The sequence below is a fragment of the Oncorhynchus clarkii genome, chromosome 16 (genome assembly GCF_045791955.1).
Source record: "Oncorhynchus clarkii lewisi isolate Uvic-CL-2024 chromosome 16, UVic_Ocla_1.0, whole genome shotgun sequence".
In the NCBI taxonomy this organism is placed as follows: Eukaryota; Metazoa; Chordata; class Actinopteri; order Salmoniformes; family Salmonidae; genus Oncorhynchus; species Oncorhynchus clarkii.
Window position 1 is genome coordinate 21,150,019 of NC_092162.1, and position 19,374 is coordinate 21,169,392.

General features: G+C 47.0%; 1 protein-coding gene across 2 annotated transcripts in view; it reads left to right on the forward strand.

Annotated features, from left to right (window-relative positions):
• The first annotated feature begins 913 nt into the window (after nt 1-913).
• The window catches only part of LOC139367514 (netrin 2), a 50,931-nt gene continuing 32,470 nt past the window's right edge, over nt 914-19,374 (forward strand). For both annotated transcript variants that reach the window (XM_071105754.1, XM_071105755.1), the window contains exons 1-2: nt 914-1,136; nt 11,621-12,793. In XM_071105754.1, coding sequence (XP_070961855.1) covers nt 11,725-12,793 — 1,069 coding nt within the window. In that variant the 5' untranslated portion in view covers nt 914-1,136; nt 11,621-11,724. The remainder of the gene's footprint in view (nt 1,137-11,620; nt 12,794-19,374) is intronic.

Here is a 19,374-nt window from a genome sequence, read left to right on the forward strand (position 1 = left end):
GGACACTGTGGGCCCGAAGGGACCTCTCTGAAAATGAGAACGCATAGATCTGCAGAAAATACCTCCAATCTCTAAACGTCCTCACAATAGGCCTGTTTTTTGATCCTCAACCAAAGACCGGCGCTGCAAGCAAAATATAATACCCGTTTATTTAATTAGGTGCCCCCTTGTCTGTCATAATATGCATGTCCTATATGTGGCTGTTTTGGAGCGTTGGCGTCCACTAATATGACCAAGCTGGTTCTGGCTATTATTATAATTAATACGTTATAACAATCGCATCTGCCTCTAGTTTCTGCGAGCCCTCGAGCCCCCTCAACTGAGTTTCAACAAGTTCAATGTTTTGTGTTCTCATTACGACCGCCATATGGTTGCCAGCGAAAACACCAAGCATCGGGCATTCATTTTAGCACGCTCACGGTAACACAAGCATTATAGCAACTGAGGTATAGGCCTGTAATGGTTGTCAAATGATACGCGCTGGTTTGTTTAGTTATAGCTCTTCGTTTGACAACACTTACAAAGGTTGATATGGTTAGTGTATTTTTTATACTTAAGTTATGTACTCCACATTATTGTGAGGCAAAGATGCACATTGGCTCATTAATTCAAATATGTATCTCTCTCCCCCTCCCCCCCCCTCTCTCTCTCTCTCTCTCTCTCTCTCTCTCTCTCTCTCTCTCTCTCGGCGGTAGCGACTGTGATCCAAGACGCTCTTGCGCGCAAGGTTAAGAAAATCTGGAATTGATTTTAATGGGGAGTAGCCAATCCCTCGCTTGCTTTTCAACCTATGGATGTATTGGTCTCTTTTCACTTGTACTGGACGGAGCGGGCGAGTGCAGTGTCTCACCTCTGTACTGTGTCCCCCTTGCCTTGCTCATGATATCTGTCGCCTTTGGAGAATACTGAACGTGCCTCTGTTTCTAAACAGCTTTGTATAATGTACCGTCCTCAAAACGCTCGAGACTGAGCAGACGGGACTTGTCCATTGCGTTTGGGAAGAATATTTTCTTCTGACAGATGCACATTTATTTTTGATTGTTTTGGACCTGAAACGTTGGACTGTGTTGTCGTTTTAAGAATCGCCAAAACACCGCTCTTGGGCAAGTTTGATGTCCATTTTACGCATTTAACACGTGAGTTTACGAAGTCAATTTCAGTCATTTCCAGTAGCCTATGTTTGTCTGTCTTCATATGCTCCATTATTTAGCTCACATTCATGAAGTTTTATCAAATGTATTTCACTGTGGGATTTTTTATTTCTTCTGATATATTATAAGGCTGATCCACTATGCGTAAAGCACTGTTAATTACGCAATTGTCTAATTAATATCTTTAATAACTGTTTGCTCCTTATGAATTCAATTCACATTATTTAATTATTGCAATACGGGTTATAGTTATTATTTTGTAGGAGAAAAAGTTAAGGTAGGCGTTATTATGTCACGCTTGAAATGATGGGGCAATATCCACCCTATAATTTGTTCAGATGAATACTTATTAGTATTGTTTATGGTAATACAAGTATAGTGTAGTGATATTACGGTTAGTCGTTTTTGTAGGAAACCTCTGGGCGCACTGAATTTGAGAGGCAAGGCGGACAGGTGGGCGATCAAAGAGCGCGGTGAGCGAGATCTAGCGTGCGGTGTGAACTCTCCTTAGTTTACAGCTGCCCCGTGGGTCCAAGGAAAGAACGAGAAAAACAGCCTAAACGGATACTTTAATATAGGTTGCAAGTAGTAGGTAGAGTCCATGTGTTTTAATATCAGTCCAATCTAGGCTAAATACAGATGCCAAATCAAGCAGCACTCCTCGTATCCCGCTTTCGAATGTAGCGGACACTTTATGCCAAATCTCCCAATGCGTTTGTCAATTCTAATATTTTCCCTTTACTTTGACGCCACCGCATTCGTATAGAAAAACACGAGAATGGAAGATTAGGAAGTTATATTTTCTGTCTTGAAGCTTATAGGAACATGCTACTTGGGATCCTTGGGACTTCCATACCCCATTGTCGTTGACATTTGAAATGGTTAAGGTTAGGTACGGATTATGGTTAAAATTAGGGTACGGGTAAATTAAGGTTAGGGTTAGGGACATCCCAAGGATTCCGATTAACCAATGCTGATACCAGCAAGTTTAAACCCCACCAGTAATTAAATTAATTGAAGGATAACATTGTTGAGAGATACAAGTCAGAACTAAATATTTTCTATGTGATTATTTTATATGAATACAAGTTTGAAAAAAAAATTAGTGACAAAAATGATTGGCAAGTTTTCTTGTCTTGGCAAGCCTGATTTGGCTGATATGGCACTGAACATGAGTCCTATGAAACTATTCACCTCGCAATTATAATTAGGAGGCCCGTCTTTTTCTCAACACTCACATCTTATAGAGTATAGGCTACATATTACAGACTAGCAGTAAAAAGCAGACAAGCTGCGGGGAGAAAGAGTTACACCACAACTGCAATAGATTCCTTATCATAAATGCTTCGATTGAGCTAAGGAATGGCCCTATTAGAGATTAAAGAGTGTCAGCCACTTGACCCACTTATCCTCATTCTCCTGGCAAATTGCTGGAAGCCATCCAGAAAGATGGTGTTGTTGATACACCCTTAAGTTGTTCACTCAGATAAAGAAAACGTTGATGTGGTTTTAACTGTGGAATGTGGCAACCTTATGAGCAGGATTGTCTGGTCAAATGCAACAACGGCACTGTTATTCATATAGGAATGTCCGTACTTGTTTTTGTGAATTAATCATAGTCATTTAATTGCATCATGTTATGATCCATCAATAACACACAGTCAAAGGTTGAGCCAGGAGTCACCAGGGCTCAGGCACACGGGTGTGTAAGCTAATCCACAGGAACTCACTCCAGCAGGTTTATAAACTCCTTCTGGTGGTGTGTGTGTGTGTGTGTGTGTGTGTGTGTGTGTGTGTGTGTGTGTGTGTGTGTGTGTGTGTGTGTGTGTGTTGTAACGTAAGCAGATCATTTTCTCTGTGCTTTTCAAGGCAGGATTCCTTGGGACTCTTGGCTCCGTCCACCTGAACGAGTAAAGTCAACACATCCAATATATTTTTCTTCTCTGGTTTGAACAGCTTGAAGGGGGGAAGGAATGCTGCTGGTTCTTTTCCCCCCACTTTTTTTTCTTCTTTCGGTGGGCCTGAGACAGCTGTTGGTTTGCAGAGATCACCATTTGTCATCCTTTACAAACGAAACAAGCTGATTGGAGTGTTAAGCTAAGTCCACACATTTGACTCAACTTTGACCCTTTATGGAAGAACAGCCAGTGAGCCCGAGTATCGCAGATTCATCTAATTCATATCTGAACCTATTCATCATCTTTGGCTTTAGCACCAAAAGGGGAATGCCCATGTAGTTCTCTTTCCCCCAAATCTACGGCATCATTTTTATGCTGTGTCTAATGGTTTGGCATAGGCCTTCAAAAGTGGCTTTTCACAAGGAATCAGAATGGGCCTACCTCTGCTCTTCCTCAGTTGTAACTGTTGACACTGCACACAGAAATGTAACTCTTTACTAGGGAGATGGTGTGTGGGAATAGATAGATAGATAGATAGATAGATAGATAGATAGATAGATAGATAGATAGATAGATAGATAGATAGATAGATAGACTGGTGGCAGTGTGATGAGTGACCATCCTTAGCACCCAACCACACCACATCTCCCTTTCACCTTTTACATTGGAGGTGGGAGGGAAGACAAAACACTGTCTCTTCTGTCTTTTATAAGTGTGTGTCGGTGTCGGTGCAAGCCGGACGCCCCTGTTTAACTGCTGCTCGTCATTCGTCAGTGTGACGCCTCACGCGCCCCTTCCCGTGGGATGATCCCGGGCCGAGATTCCGAAGCTCCATCCCACCGCTCCCCGCTCCCTGCCAAGTCTGCATGTGTCAGCAGCACACATTTCCTCCAGATGCAGAAGGGTGTGTGAGGTCTGTGCGTGTGCGTTTGTGCTCAGGGTGTTTTGACCACCCTGCTATCTAAATCATTTTAAGGTTGAACTCTTGTTTTATCTCAATTATCAATAAAGAAAATGCCATTAGTGTACGCATGCAGGTGTTTTAGTTCTATCTAAAGGAATCCAATACTTCCTTTGGTCTGGGGTGAGTTGTTGTCGACTCACTCGCTGTCGACAGGCACCGCATGTCTGGCCTTCCCAAAGGTACAACAACCACATGTGTTCGCCCCATAGCCCCAGCTCCAACTCATCTCAATGACAGCCAGTCAGCATGTGGGCACAGGGGGTTAGGGGGACACAGGGAAACAGGGCCAGTAAAATAGCAGGTGACTGTCATAAACAGAGCCTGGCTATCTTCTCTTTTCCTCTGGCCCCCGGGGGGCTGCCATGGCAACATGAAGGAGCAGACCAGCTCGGTGGACCGGGAGGGCCTCTCTCCCTCTCTGTCTCTCTTTTCCCTCCCCTCCCGGCCATAACTCACCGCTGTGCAGTGTACCATTACCCTGCTCCAGCCTGGAAAATGGACATCACCATTGAGCTCTGAAGGAGAGAGGTGGAGAACGAGGGATAAGGGGAAGGGTGGGTTGTCTGATGATTCAGCCCCTGCCTTCAAAAACCCTGGCACCCCTGATAATGTATGGGTCTCCGTGTGTGTGAATGAGAGCGCATGTGTTTGTCTGAGTGTGTGTGGTGTGCATGCCCGTGCCTATGTGTGAATGAGAGCGTTTGTGTGAGTGTGTGTGTGTGTGGTGTGTGTGTGTGCGTATGTATGTGAGCGCTAAGAGCATTTTGAACACTTAATAAAATTATTTGTGGTATCCCCCCGTCAGTTCAAAGTGGCCCAGCTAGCTCTGGCTGTGGGGAAGTCTCTTGTACAATGGAAAAAGCTTTTTTCCTGTTGGAGGGCTCGGGGAGACACCGCAAGCCTGCCTACCGCAGAGCCAGCCATCAAAGGGCTTTGAAGCACACACCTCAACCCCCCCTCTACAAACCACTTCCCACTCCCTCTGATCCAGGAACAGCTCACCTGGCACTTCTGACCACCACGTCCGACCGTACCATGGTTACGCCCCCCCCCCCCCCCCCCCCCCCATGGGAAATCGAAAACTCCTCGTAGCGTCCATGAAAAGCCATGTATGACAGACATCTAAGGTGGTTCCTCAATCCTCACCTAAAGCCTGTCTTCCGGACCCAGTATGTTGGAATAGGCCTGTAGGCCTTACACATGGAGTTGTCACTGATGTCTCCATATTGTGAGATCTTCATTTAGAAGATCCGGACGGGAAGTCTCCTGTCTTTTCTCTGACGTCTCACACAGCAGTGGGTGTCATCAGTCCCATCTTGAGAACACATGTAGGGGGAAATATATTTCTTTTTTTAAAAGCGGATCACAGCTTGACACAGGCAATAAATGCTTTTGGCGAAGGCCAAACCGCCAGCACATTATGAAATGAACAAGCCTCTATCTCCTCATTAGCCAAGGTATATTTCTCCCTGATTCCCGTATAAAACATGTTTCATATGAAAGGTATGTGTTCTATGAAACTCAGGGATGAGCTCAAGCCCTTATTCTTTCCCAGACTCCACAGTTAAAATCTCCATGTCCTCAAACCAAGATGGGGTGGGGGGATTTGTAGGCCTATTTTAGGATGGCAACAATTTATAGTTTGGAAAGGCAGTATTACATTGTATCGCTCTCTTTCTCGGTCTCTCTTGGTTTCTCTCTCTCTCTCTGGTTGCAGTTGTTCTATCATTCTCTTGTTCTTTGACCCCCCCCCCCCCCCCCCACACACACACACACTATCGCTTCTCCAAACTCAATAAGCTCAAAGGAGGAAGCCATTCTAAACCTAGTGTGTGTGAGTCTGTTAGTAGCAGGGTGAAAGGTCAGGTTTGTGTCCTCTAAGTCTAACGCCCCCCTTTATGGTATGGGTTATGATTGGGTGGCTGTAAACTGATCCTAGATCAGTGATAAGGTACTTGTACCCAGAGCAGTGAGTCATGTATGATGTCAGGGACTCGAGACCTAAAACTTCCTCTCGGGATCTCTCCATGGTACTGAACCACGACATCACGGAGTCAGTTAGGCCACTCTATAGGCTACCGCACATTACATCAGAGTAAATTAGGTAGATCAGCATATAGGGTCAACCTCATCCCCAAGTCAGGTTGATTTAAGGTCAGTGATGCATTGTTCCCCCTAATGGTGAAGGCTAGGATTGGAAAGGGAATGCGGATCCTAGATCTTTGCATATGGGCATCTTAAGGCTTCCTCTCGTTTGGCTGGGTGTTTGTGTATGTTGTTTCTATTTACCTGATGTTTGCTAGTGTATTTGTTGGAGTTCGTTGTCCCTAAGCAAGTGTTAGTACAGTACTTTGCTTGTCTGTCCGTCTTGATGTGAACAATTCAACCTTTTTCTGACACTGTTTCACCCATGAGTCGACCTTGCGCCATGTTTGCAGTCTCACATCCCTCCCTTTCCACGCCACAGACTCTTACTCACAGACCAAAAACACCAAATTCACAGAATGAACAGAAAATACCCCTAATATCAGCATTTTTTGCCTCCCTTTGTAGTGGAGTGTAGCGCAGAGAACCCCGAGCTTAGTACAGCTTCCTGTCTGGATCTATGAGAAGTAGCCTGACCTGCCTCCTCTCCTCTACTCTTAGTAGTTCTGGATCAGGTTCTGTTTTAATAACTACTGGAGAGTAGGCTGGGCCGCAGCGGCTGCATTCCTCTCCTGGGCGTTCTCGCTCTCTTAGAATGGAGAGGGAAAGAGAGAAACTGCTCTCTGCCCCTGAAAACCACCTTCTGTGGCACACTGTGTGTCTCTTTGTGTCAGAGATAGTCCCCCAGCGCAGGACTCTATGGGGGAGGTTCCCTCCCTTTACAGTTTTGTCATTTAGCAGATGCTCTTATCCAGAGCGACTTACAGTAGTTAGTGCACACATTTTCAAATTTGTTCGTTTTCTCTCTCTCTTTCTCTTCTGCTTCAGAGCAGGCATGAGACTTTTCAAAATTGGTTAGTGACCCCCCTGCTAATGACACGCTCAGCTATGAGAGTTGACCCCTTCTTGCCGCTGTTCCTCTCCTGCTCTCTTGTTCACTTGTTCCATCATCGGATTGGGTTTGTGCCACTAATACCCTATTGCCTGTGGACTGTCAATCACGTGTATTTACCCTGTGCGTGTGTGTGTGGTGTGTGTGTGTGTGTGTAGGGGATTTGCTCAGTCAATCAACCCCACCCATTTAAATGCATACGCTGCATCTCCCATAGTTATGACTGGACTCTGATAGACAGTGTACAGTAGTGCCCTCTTGTTCACATTTAAAAAGTCCTCCACGGTTGCCACAGCTGCTAACAGGCCAATCAGGGATTACTGTACACTGGGCCCAGTGACAGACAGACATTGGGGCACCCGGCCTAGCCTCCTCCCAGGGTCATCTGAGTGGATGAGCCCCAAGGAGATCCATTCAGCCTCGTGGTGAGAGGGCCACCCCCCCAGCACACTGCCCCAGCAGTGGGAGTCCCTGACTGGGCTACGAGGTGGATCAGCTGTCCCTCTCCCCCTGCACCCCTCTAGTTCTCCCTCCCCCCGGTCCCCCACGCCCAAGCCAAATAAAGCCTCTCAGCACCTCCTGTTTTCCTAATCCGTGAACTCTGACAGAGGAGCTGCGCTTGAAAGAGACACAACTCAACATGGGATGATCTCCTGGTGACGGGAAAGCTGAAAAAACGCTCCCCGGAATTTCGCAGCCAGGACCACCCTATTCCTCTCTCTCCTATCACCCCCCCCCCCCCTTATTGTTGATTGAACCTCTTAGGCAAAACCTATTGGATCAGTTCCAATCACATAAACACCCTGATATTCCTTGTGACATTGCAGGACCTTGCAGAACCAGAATCAGCAAGCGGCTGATAACTTGTCATGTATTCCATGCACATAAAGCCATATATCAACCTGGGGAAATAAATTGGTTAACCTCTCGGGACTCGGAAGCAGTAAAGCATCTTGTCGCGTGCAGTGTTAGATTGCAAGCACTGGCCATTTCAGTCCTTACTGAATGACTAGGCACTTTAGCCAAGTGGGTGGAAATACTGTTGTTTTCTTTTGAAGCAGGTTTGTGTGTTTAGGCGATTCGATTTCAATTGAACCTGTAAGCCTAGCACATGACATGCGGAGCGCTCCACTTGTAAGAAGTAGCCTCTCGTTGGTAGTTAGCCGTAGTTAGAGTCAAATAGCAAAGCGTTTCTGTGTGGTATTCCCTACTCCTCACAAACATTCACACTGCTGTTGCTACTTCAACCACATTTAATTAGATACAGCGTCTGCCCCTGTCGAGAAGAACTTGTGGCTTGTGGAAAAGCTCTGTCAATGCTGAGAGCAGCAGATCATTTCTTGCTGAAGCTCAAACTTACCCGAGTGTTTCGGAGAAGTCAGCCTATGTCTCTCCGCTGGCGTCTCGGCTGAGAAGTTTGTGGAATTGGCACACACACTTGTCAAAATTCTACAGAGAACAAGCAAGCTGAACAATGTCAGTCAGTGACGTTTACATACCAAGGACACAGTCTTGTTCAGAGCTAGACTAGAGCTAGTCTAGCGGTTAGCTTGAGTTGTTAGCTGTAGTGTATGCTTTTACTGTTAGCTTATGTTTTGAAAAGCTAACACAGAGTTGCTAGTTTTTTATTTTTTTATTTAACCTTTATTGAACTAGGCAAGTCAGTTAAGAACAAATTCTTATTTACAATGACGGCCTACCCCGGCCAAACCCTAACCCCCAAAACTGGGCCAATTGTGCGCCGCCCTATGGGACTCCCAATCAGTGCCGGTTGTGATAGAGCCTAGCTAGCTAGTGAGTGTTCTTTTCAGGGGGAACTGTTGAGGTGGAATTAGAGCGGCAATGGCACTGTTCCTCCTCTGTTTAACCTATGCGTCTCATCTGCCAGACGTGCTTGACAGCACCAGACCGCTGGAAGAATCTCCCGGCAGGCCGAGCAGAGCTGTGTGTGGACCACACCATATTTAGTCATCCACAGGCCGCCACAGACCAACGATGTCGTCCTCCACCTTAATCTGTCTCCCCGTGTCTCTCCCTCCTTTTTTTAATCTCCCTCCCTCTACTCCCTCTTTCCATCTCTGTCACTTCCCCCTCTCCTTCGCTTTCCTTCTCTCCATCTCTGTCCTCACTCGCTCTCCCTTTTAGATGTCTCTGCCTTATCACTGTCACTCGTTCTCTTTCCATCTCTCTCTCTTCCCCCCTCCCTCCCTCCCTTCCTCCTTCTCTCTGCCTCTTTCAGTTATTTGTTTTGCTCTATCACTCAGAGACACTTTCCACCCCACTTTGTACCTCTCTGCCTTTCCAACCATGCTCCCTCTCTCTCACTGTCCATCTCTGTAATAGTCATTGCAGCCCCCCTCCCTCTCTCTCTCTCTCTGTCCCTCCATCTCTCACCTCTCCCTCTCTCCGACGGGCGCGGCGCTGACGGAAGCTGGACCGCGATGCTAATGAGTTGCTAATTCCATCAGCAGTCTCCTCCTGTGGGCCTGACCTGGCTGCCTGGTCTGGCTGCCAGGCTTTGATGATGGAGTGCCTCCAATGATGTACTGCTCCCTGCCTGCTCACCCACTTTAGCCTTTCCCCTCAGACATGTCCCATTGATCATAGTCTTCCGCCCGGCACTCCTTGCCAAATCATTTATGAACCAGCCTCGTTCCATTCCTACTCTCCATTTTTCATTACATGGAATTTTATTTGATGTGAGGTGGACAGGTTTTTTTATGTGCTCGGATGGCTGTGAGAGCATTCCATTCCGTACTTCAATTTGGTCTTAAGTACTGGTTAATGTTTGGGAAGCAAAATAGTTGGTTTGTTTATTTGTGTGTCGCCTTTCTAGGTCCAAAGACTGTTCGCGAGAAAGGCAAATCATAGTTTACTTTGTTCCCATAGAACGTTGTTAGGGAGATATATGTAACCACTCTCCCAGAAATGCACAAGAATGCATGTTTTGCGGCCAAGTTAAAATAAATAGATAAAGAAGTTGGAACAGAAATTTCAATAGTTTTCTATCTCGCTATCTCTATCTCTTTACGTTTTGATGATCCTCTTTCCGTTCTTACCACGCGCACACACACACACACACACACACACACCTCCAGCCAGAGGAGAGGCCAAATGGTAGAAGCTTAAGCAGTTGAGTAGAAAAGAGCGCCCCTATTTACCGGACGACTGGGCTCTTTCTCCAGTGTTCTGAGAGTTGCTAGCTTTGGAACTTCTAAAAAAGAAAAGAACAGAACTTTTGTTTTTCGACTGTCTGCCTTCCTCCTCGACTGAAGTGCAAGGCAGATGCAGGCTTTTGTTTAGCCAAGGAGGGGAGGGATGCCCAATAAGAGTGAGAGGAGGAGAAGGGGGGGGGGGGGGAGAAAGGAGGGGCAACAGTTTCATTGTAGCTTAATAAATTCCTTGCAAAGACGATCGGGGCGCCTTCTCAACCTCTCGGCTGTCTGTCTCAAATGGGGTCCTTCCAGGCTTGACACCCAGGCAAATAAGGGTGGGATTAGGGAGGAAAAGCCCCGGGCTGTATACATCTCTTTTCTCCCTCCCTTTCTCGCTCTACCCTACATCTTTCTCTCATTCCCTCTCTCTCTCGCGCTCCTTGTCTCCCTCTTTCCCTCTTTGGAAACGAGAGGCCCCTGTCTGGTGTGGAGCCCATTTGAATGATCTCATCCAGGTACACTGACAGTCTGAGATTTATAGAGACCTTTCAGCCCAAACCAATGGCTTTGTTACAGCCAGCTCTGCCAATGGAGCCTTCCAGGAATCTGCCTCTGTAAAGAACACGTTGTTGCCATTGTAGCCCTCATATAGCTACAGTACCTCGGTACATGTCCAATGTTTTATGTTCAAATGGCATATAGCGTTGCACTTGCCTAGTGGGGAAATAAATACTATATTGTGTTCAGCTAGTTATTTGTCTTTAGTTCCTCTTTAGGTCAGTGTTCTTTTACCGTTGAATTGGGGAGTTGGCTAAGGTCAAGTGTGGCTGACGGCTCTGCCCGTATATTTTGAACGGGGATTATGGGGTGACTTCTGCCGCGCGCGCCGCCGAAGCACGACCAGAGTGCCTCGCCACAACCTGAATGGAGGTGCTGAAAGAGTAGCGCCATTGAAATTCAGGACTCGGTCGCTCCGGCCCCGGCCCCAAACATCTAAGATCTCTCTTTATATGGTCACTCTCTTTCTCTCTCTCACTCACTCGTTCTCCCCCCCCCCCCCACCCCCCCATCTCTCCCACTACCTCTTTTACAGGCTTTTAGTTAATGAAAACACTCAATTACTCATTATAAGGCCCTGAGGTGTTTTGACATGTCACAAACATGATATTTAGCTCATATGAGCAAGCTTACGGATATAGTAGTGTTGAATTGACGACAGTAAGATGACTGGAAGTGTTTTGGACGATTGGACGTGTCCACAATAGCATGAGAATATCTACATGACTGAACTGTGAATATTTTCATCAATAAGCAGAGGTCAAAAAAGTTGTTTGTTGCTTTGAATCCTTTTATGGCAAGCTCTGGCACTTATCTCTCCCTCTCTCTTTTCTTTCTCTTGTTTCTCTGTTTCACAGGACAGGCTGCGGTGGTCACGGTCACCCTAAAGGAAGGGTCTCCTTCCACTCCCCCTCTCACACCTACACATACACTCCCTCGGACACACACCCACACACGCAGGATGAGGGAAGCCTGGAGGTGCCTGCTGGGGCTTTGCCTCCTGGCATGCTCCGCCTCTCCTGCCTCCCCTAACGGTGCTGCCAATCCCTTCGCTGGGCAGCAGACACCCCCAGACCCATGCTATGATGACGCGGGAGCTGCCCGCCGCTGTATCCCCGAGTTCATCAACGCCGCCTTTGGCAAGGAGGTGGCCGTGTCCAGCGTGTGCGGCCGGCCGACGCCGTCCCGTTCTTGTAGTGTGGTGGAGCGCGGTGATGAGCGGCCCTCAGTGCGCACCTGCCAGATCTGCGACGCGGCGGACCCGCGGCGTGCCCATCCGCCCTCCTACCTCACTGACCTCAACTCGGCCCACAACCTCACCTGCTGGCAATCGGAAAACCTGCACACCTCGCCGCACAACGTCACCCTCACCCTGTCGCTGGGCAAGAAGTTTGAGATCACCTACGTCAGCCTGCAGTTCTGTTCGCCCCGCCCTGAGTCACTGGCCATCTACAAGAGCATGGACTATGGCAAGAGCTGGACGCCTTACCAGTACTACTCGTCCCAGTGTCGGCGCATGTACAACCGGCCCAACAAGGCGGCCATCACCAAGCAGAACGAGCAGGAGGGCCTGTGCACCGATGGCCACACTGACCTCTACCCTCTATCCGGGGGGCTCATTGCCTTCAGCACTCTGGACGGGCGGCCCTCCGGGAAGGACTTTGACAACAGCCCTGTGCTCCAGGACTGGGTGACAGTCACTGACATCCGTGTAGTTTTCAGCCGGCCCCAGCTGCCACGTGAGCTAGGGGCAGGAGGAGTGGGGATAGGCGGGGGAGGCCGGATTGACGAAGACCCAATGGTACCGTCCACGTCTCTGCCGGCGTACTTCTACGCGGTGGGGGACTTCCAGGTGGGCGGGAGGTGTAAGTGCAACGGGCACGCCTCACGCTGCCTCAAAGACAAGGAGGGCAAGCTGGTGTGCGACTGCAAGCACAACACGGAGGGGCCCGAGTGCGACCGCTGCAAGCCCTTTCACTACGACCGGCCATGGCAAAGGGCCAGCGCTCGCGAGGCCAACGAGTGTCTACGTGAGTCACAGCTCTAATCAGCATTTTCTATCAGTTTTGATTCTGTTCTTTTCAATTTGGCTAATTTCAACCATTTTTTACTCTCTTTGCATTTGCATTGTTGAATGTGTAGATTCATTAATTCAATCACACTTCATAACTAGAAATGTGTTATTTAATATGGCAATGTTAGACAATTCACACACACACACACACACACACAGATTCTTGAAATGTTTGTGTCAGCATGGATTGGAATTCTTCAGTCCTCATGCAGTTTTTGAACAGGGGAAGGTGCTTGATGATCTGTGTCGTGGATTTACCATGTATTTGTGTCCTGCAACTTTGTTTTTTTTAGCAGTACAAATCACTCATTATAGAAATATCTGGTCTATGAGAATACTCATCAATTCAATGGCCACCATGTTGAAAGGATCATGACATTTTTTGAGCAAGGTCTACTCCTTTACTTATCTTTCTATATCCAGGCACCCTCTCTATCTCTCCAACTCTCTCTCGCTCTCTCTCTCTCACCCTCTCTCCCTCTCTCCCCGCCCTACCCTTGAGTGAAGGAGGTATTCTCTTCCAGTGACAAGCTACTGAATGCGTCTCAGAATTCCTAATGAGGGAATGTGCGGGATGGGGATTGAGCCCTGTTGCACACCCACCCATCAGTGGGCTTGTGAGGCGAGACGGGCCCAACACTAACACACGTCTGTCTGGGATTCTGTGTGTCTCTCTCTCTCTCGCCTCTTTCTCCACATTATCCTCCCAAACGCCTGTGAATAATGAGTAAATTGTTGAAATACAGGTGGCAGTTCCTTTATGCGACAAGTAGCATACCATTTTCCCCCCTTTAAATATGGACAAAACATGGGTAACGTTAACTTATATTTGAAAACAGCACATGGTGGTGTTTCTGGGTGGATTCAGCTTAAAACCGAATTAGTCATATTAATTATAATCCCCCATTTTCTCTCTAATTTCAACAGCTCTTTCCCTGAAGCTATATTAAAGAGTTTGATTAATGCTCAATCTGTGTTCTATCTGAGGTTGATGTAATGGTCTCAGCATTGCAGGTAAAGTTAAAATATGATTTTGACAATAGTAAGGCTAGATGTGTGTGCTGCCTGAATACACAGGATGACCTGCTGTTGACACAGTTGAAGATGAGGGTGGAATGTTCCGGTGGCCAATGCCAAATGCAACCCATCCCCAACCCTACATTGCCCAACAGATTTACAGTACACCGAAATGCAGCAGCAGTATTTGTGATTTCTGTTTTATTAGCTCTATATACAGGACTCCTGAACACTCAACCCAACCTGATGTTTTCTGGGCTCCCCTCTGAAGTAAACACGCCCCCTCACGAACAAGTCTAAACAGCGAATGACAACAGTTCGAGTTGTTGGCACACCACGGCAGCTAAGTCATCCAAGAATGTAATTTGGCAGTGATTGCCATTACTTCAAGACATGTATTCAAAAAAGAACCATCCAGACACTCTCTGAAAGCTTGGCAAGTGAAATTGCAGTAATTTTAGCAGATTACCTTTTTATGGGATTACTGCGTTTTATGAGAAAGTGAACACAGATTTTTTTAATATGTCAAATTCGGTTACTGCTTGTCAGTAGTGATACTTTAAAAAACGGGCGGAGGTGGAACCCAATTCAGGTCAATTCTGCTTGTCATAAAAATGTGTAGCCATTGGAAAATAACACCGTATTAGAAGCCACTGTCCCACGTTTTACCTTCCCCGTAACTAAATACAATTACAGGCGAGTAAAAAAAAAACAGGAGTAAAACATTGAAAAACAGTGTATATTTTTCTAACATGTTGTAATTGCCAGCGCTGCTGGCCTGAAATCATATTTAGCGTTGAGCAGTGCCAGATCTGCTTAAAAGAGAGTGACAGGGCCAGAGGAACATAGCTGGGGCTATTGCAGTGCTGGTCCAAGGAGCGGGTCTGTTTCTATTTCCCCCCTCACTGACAACCCCCCCCCCCCCCAGACCCTCAACCCTGTGCCCTTATAGTCACACCCGCCTCATAGCCCAGCACCCTCCATTCCTACCCTTGATTATGTTCTCTAACTTCCCCCAAATCTCCACCCCTCACGCTCTCACTGTCTCGCTTTCTCTGCGCCCCGTTGTCCAGCTCCTTCTCCTACACTCTTACTCGCTTGACTTACTCTCAACCTTTACCACCGCCCCCACACCCGACTCTATCCCGTAACTCCCTCGCTCTTCCCCTCTCCCCACCCCTCTCCTGTTTGGGAAACATTCCACCTGCTTCCCGTAGATCCCTCCTCAGTGGGATTGATATGTCACCTCCGTCCATTACTCTTGGACTAAATGCCCTGTGCTCCGCGGCCAACACTGATGACCTCATCCCAGCGCTGATACAGGGCAGTAAAAACCTAATGCATGCTGCACGCTATACCTGATCACAGATCAGAGGGGACGCCAAACCCACATGTCCCTAATTACAATGTTCCAAAAGGCCCTTTAGGGCTCATTCTAGAATGACCCCGCCACAGCGCTGGTTCCAAAATGTCCTCAAAAGTGTGCTGGACTACGTTTAAAAAAAGACGTCCCCATGGCACACTGAAGCTCATTCTTAAGAGTGTCCCCTCCCTTTGTTGGTCCTCGGCTGGCTTTTTCCTTTCTGGCGCTGCAGAAAGCAGCGGGCCGCACAAACGAGCCCTGTAGGACACCACCGCGTCAGCAGCAGCAGCCGTCTGTGGCGCCGGGCCGAGGTGTGTGTATTCAGTCTGGGAGAGGGTGTGAGATTGGCACGCTTTGGAGAAGCCGGGGTCCCCAGGTATCACCGGAGCCCTTCTCTGGGTCGCAGGGCTATGGGACTCCGGGAGTGTTTTTTGGGGGGCGGGCTGAGGTCATGATCCCCTGTGGGGTGATGACAAGGTTAAGCTGACGGGGAGACTCCCCTGGGGGGGGGGGGGGGGGGGGGGGATGTATATGTTTTATGTGTATATGTGTATATGTATATGTTTTATTTTATTCTAACAAAAATATGCACCGAGTATACCAAACATTAGGAACACCTTCCTAATATTGAGTTGCAGCCAACAAGTGACATCGATAAGGGATCATAGCTTTCACCTGGATTCACCTGGTCAGTCTGTCATGGAAAGAGACTGTTCTTAATGTTTTGTGTACTCAGTGTATATTATATTGTATATTATATTCAACAACAAAAAAATGTTTTCCATTCATACCATTTGAAACCAACACAGCTGTGTTGCTGAAGAGAAAACACGACTTAGTCCACATGTTTATGTAACACGTGCATCGTGCCCCATTAGTGTTTTTACCTTCTTGCCTTAATCATTATCATTCATTGAGATTATTAAAAGATACTTTGAATCCCCTTCCCAGTTCTGAACTGAGTCGAGAGCTTGTATGGTGGTGTGAGCCAATCCGAGCTGTCTCTCTAGTCCTGCTTGATTGTTCACGGGTCTCGCTAATGTTTGACATGCGCTTCGCCGAGATTACTGTCTGGGTTTTTGGCAGGCCCAGGAACCGTCTGCAGACACAAACCAGCACACACACGCTCCCCGCCCGCCCCGCCGCCCCTCCATGAATCCTGCCCACAGACACGAGTTTACAAACCCAGAGCCATAGCAGTTTGCAATCGAAGCCAAAATAGGAGAGTTTGAGATGGCCTGTTTTTCTAAAGGGGATGTCATGGAAAAATTGTCTGCTTGGTCTCATTCAGAGCCAAAAGATAAAATGCGGTCGGGAACAGGTGAATAACAAGTGTCAGATTACTTACTGCGATAGGATGGTGCATTGGTGTGACGGTGGTGATGGTGTTATGGTTATGGCATGCTGGTAGTACAGCGTTACAGAGCTATATCATTACTGAGATGATATGGTGGTATGAGAGCCTGACTGGCACGTTATAGTGTGACGCAACGGCTTCTGCTAGGCTCAGCCCTCTGTAATCCAGAAGTCCACACTGGGAATCACAGTACAGGCCAGACCCCACCAGCTCTAATGGACTCGACAGGCCATAACTGGATACTTAGAGCATGAAGCACATGACTTCAACAATGTGCCTAGCATTTGTCTGAAAGCAGCTGAGATAATGAGAGTGCATCACATATGTGAACAGTACTTACAGTATGCATCACAGGAGGTTGGTGGCACCTTAATTGGGGAGGACGGGCTTGTGGTATTGACTGGAGCGGAATCAATGGAATGGTATCCAATACATTTTTTATTTTTTTTTTTAAATTTAGCTTTTATTTAACTGGGCAAGTCAGTTAAGAACAAATTCTTATTTACAATGACGGCCTACCCCGGCCAAACCCGGACAACGCTGGGCCAATTGTGTGCCGCCCTATGTGACTCCCAATCACGGCCTGATGTGATGCAGCACGGATCAAACACGTGATTTCTAGGTGTTTGATGCCATTCCATTTGCTCCGTTCCGGGCCCTTATTTTGAGCCATTCTCCTACGCAGCCTCCACTGATACATCCATTGTTCTGGACAGACTAAATCCATGTAGTCTGTCCAGAACAATTCCTCTTTGAATTATTGAACGTCTTATATCATACATATACAATGATCTATTCTAGGTCAATATTAGATCATGTCTGCCATGCTAATGAGGCAAGCTTGATTTGGAAATAGGAATTCTATAGAGAGAGAAGGGAGAGATGGAGGAGAGACTTTTTTGAAGTTCCATTGCCAGACTCCTTCTGCCTTTGAGGGGGCTCAGTATTTTTAGTAGACCTCTGTTTTTTTGGAAACTATTAGCAAGAATTAGGGGGGCGTTGACAGATGGGTTGCTGGAGAAAACAGGGCGGTCCAGGAGGGTGTGTGTGTGAGTGTCTGGTTGGGCTCTACCTCTGGCAGACCCAGACCCAGCGCACACACATCACATCGTCTGGGACAGAGCTGTTAGACCTAAGCACACAGATCTGTGTGGAACTCTGGAAACACTGAAGGACACAAGAGCCCCAAATGCCAAAAACATCCAACTATCTTTTCCTTTTTTCTCTCTCTCTCTCCCTCTCTCTATCTCTGTTTCTCATTCTCCCTCTCTCACCCATCTCACTCCCTCTATCTCTGTTTCTCATTCTCTCTCTCTCTCTCTCTCTCTCTCTCTGTCTGACATGGGGCAGATGGTTACGCGATGCTGATTATAATTTCAAAGCAACGCTCCATCTTTTCACAGCCATGCGCCCCTCCCCCTCCCCATCCTTCCACAGCTTCTAGCAAGGGCAGTGAGAGGTCACCTCTCCTCTCCTTCTCTACAACATATTCATCACACCACATTTAGGCACCAGATCATAAAATGACTTCATTCTCACACACGCACACATCGGTTCGGGTTGCAAGGTCATATAGAATTTGAATATCATAACGCATTAAATTGAATAACTTATGTGTGTGTGTCAGAAGCACAGACACTGTTGGCTTTCCTTGAGTGCCTCGACCTGTGTTGTTACATGTATGTTGCTATGTTCCTGCTTTCACTAATTGACTGCAAACCCCTCCTATGCTGTCGCCCAGGGCTCGCCGGGACTCGACACTTCAATTACTTACAGCGTGACAGGGGGGGGGGGGGGGGGGGGGGGGGGGGACAAAAACGAAACCTCCTGTGCTTTCAAATAAATTACTCGGGCGAGGAATGTTGTTCTAAAATCAACAGCCCTATGAAATGGTGCCTTTAGGGTGGTTAGCGTGAGCCACGATCGGGGCTAAGGCTTGTGTGTACGCATGTGCATCATGATTGGGGCATCATGTAAGGGCTTGGTTTTCCTTATCGTTAGTGATAGATATTTTGGAGATGTATGTCAATATCGCAATGTCTTGGTTTGTTAGTCGTTTTCGTCTTGCTTTTACAGCTTTGGCTAAGCCAATTGGATTGGTTTCCATTGTTGATTGGCTGTGTCTGATTCATTTCAGTTTGCTTAGTGTTTCTTTTTCTATTTAGCCACCCATTTGGGTTTTCTGGCAGCACGAAAAGACACTAAAACACAAAAAAACATTGTTTTAAGACCAAAATATCCACAACATTAGCAGAGGAATGTTGAAATCCTGAGAACCTTCTGTAAATGCCTGCGTCGTGATGCAGGGTTTCCCCTATATTAATTTAGCAGCGGTGGGCCGCCACTCCCCAAAATACATTTTTCAGGATGGCAAAACGTTTTCAGTGTAAACTTAAACAACTAAAACCAGGTATGTAGAAAAGATAATGGAGTTATATAGTTTTAAATACTAACAACCACCAGAATAAAAACTAGACTGTCAGGGAGAATTAGAAATTCAAAAAATGTCATGGCGTGGGCCCCCATTGATTTTGTTATAATGTTTGAGCCACTCAGATAGGATAAGAACATGGCATAAGCCATGGCAAAATGTGTAGAATTGCAGGAAATTAGCTTTAAAACTGCAAAAAAAAAAAGATCTGTGGCCAAGAGGAGGGCCTCTTACATTTACGGCAGGAGACTGGGCGTGGTAGTGGGCGTGGCGCCGTCTCCTGCCCCTCCACGCTAACTTTGCCACCGCTGCTGAAAAAAATCATAGGGGAAACACTGGTATGGTGTGTGTATATTTGTGTGTGTGTGT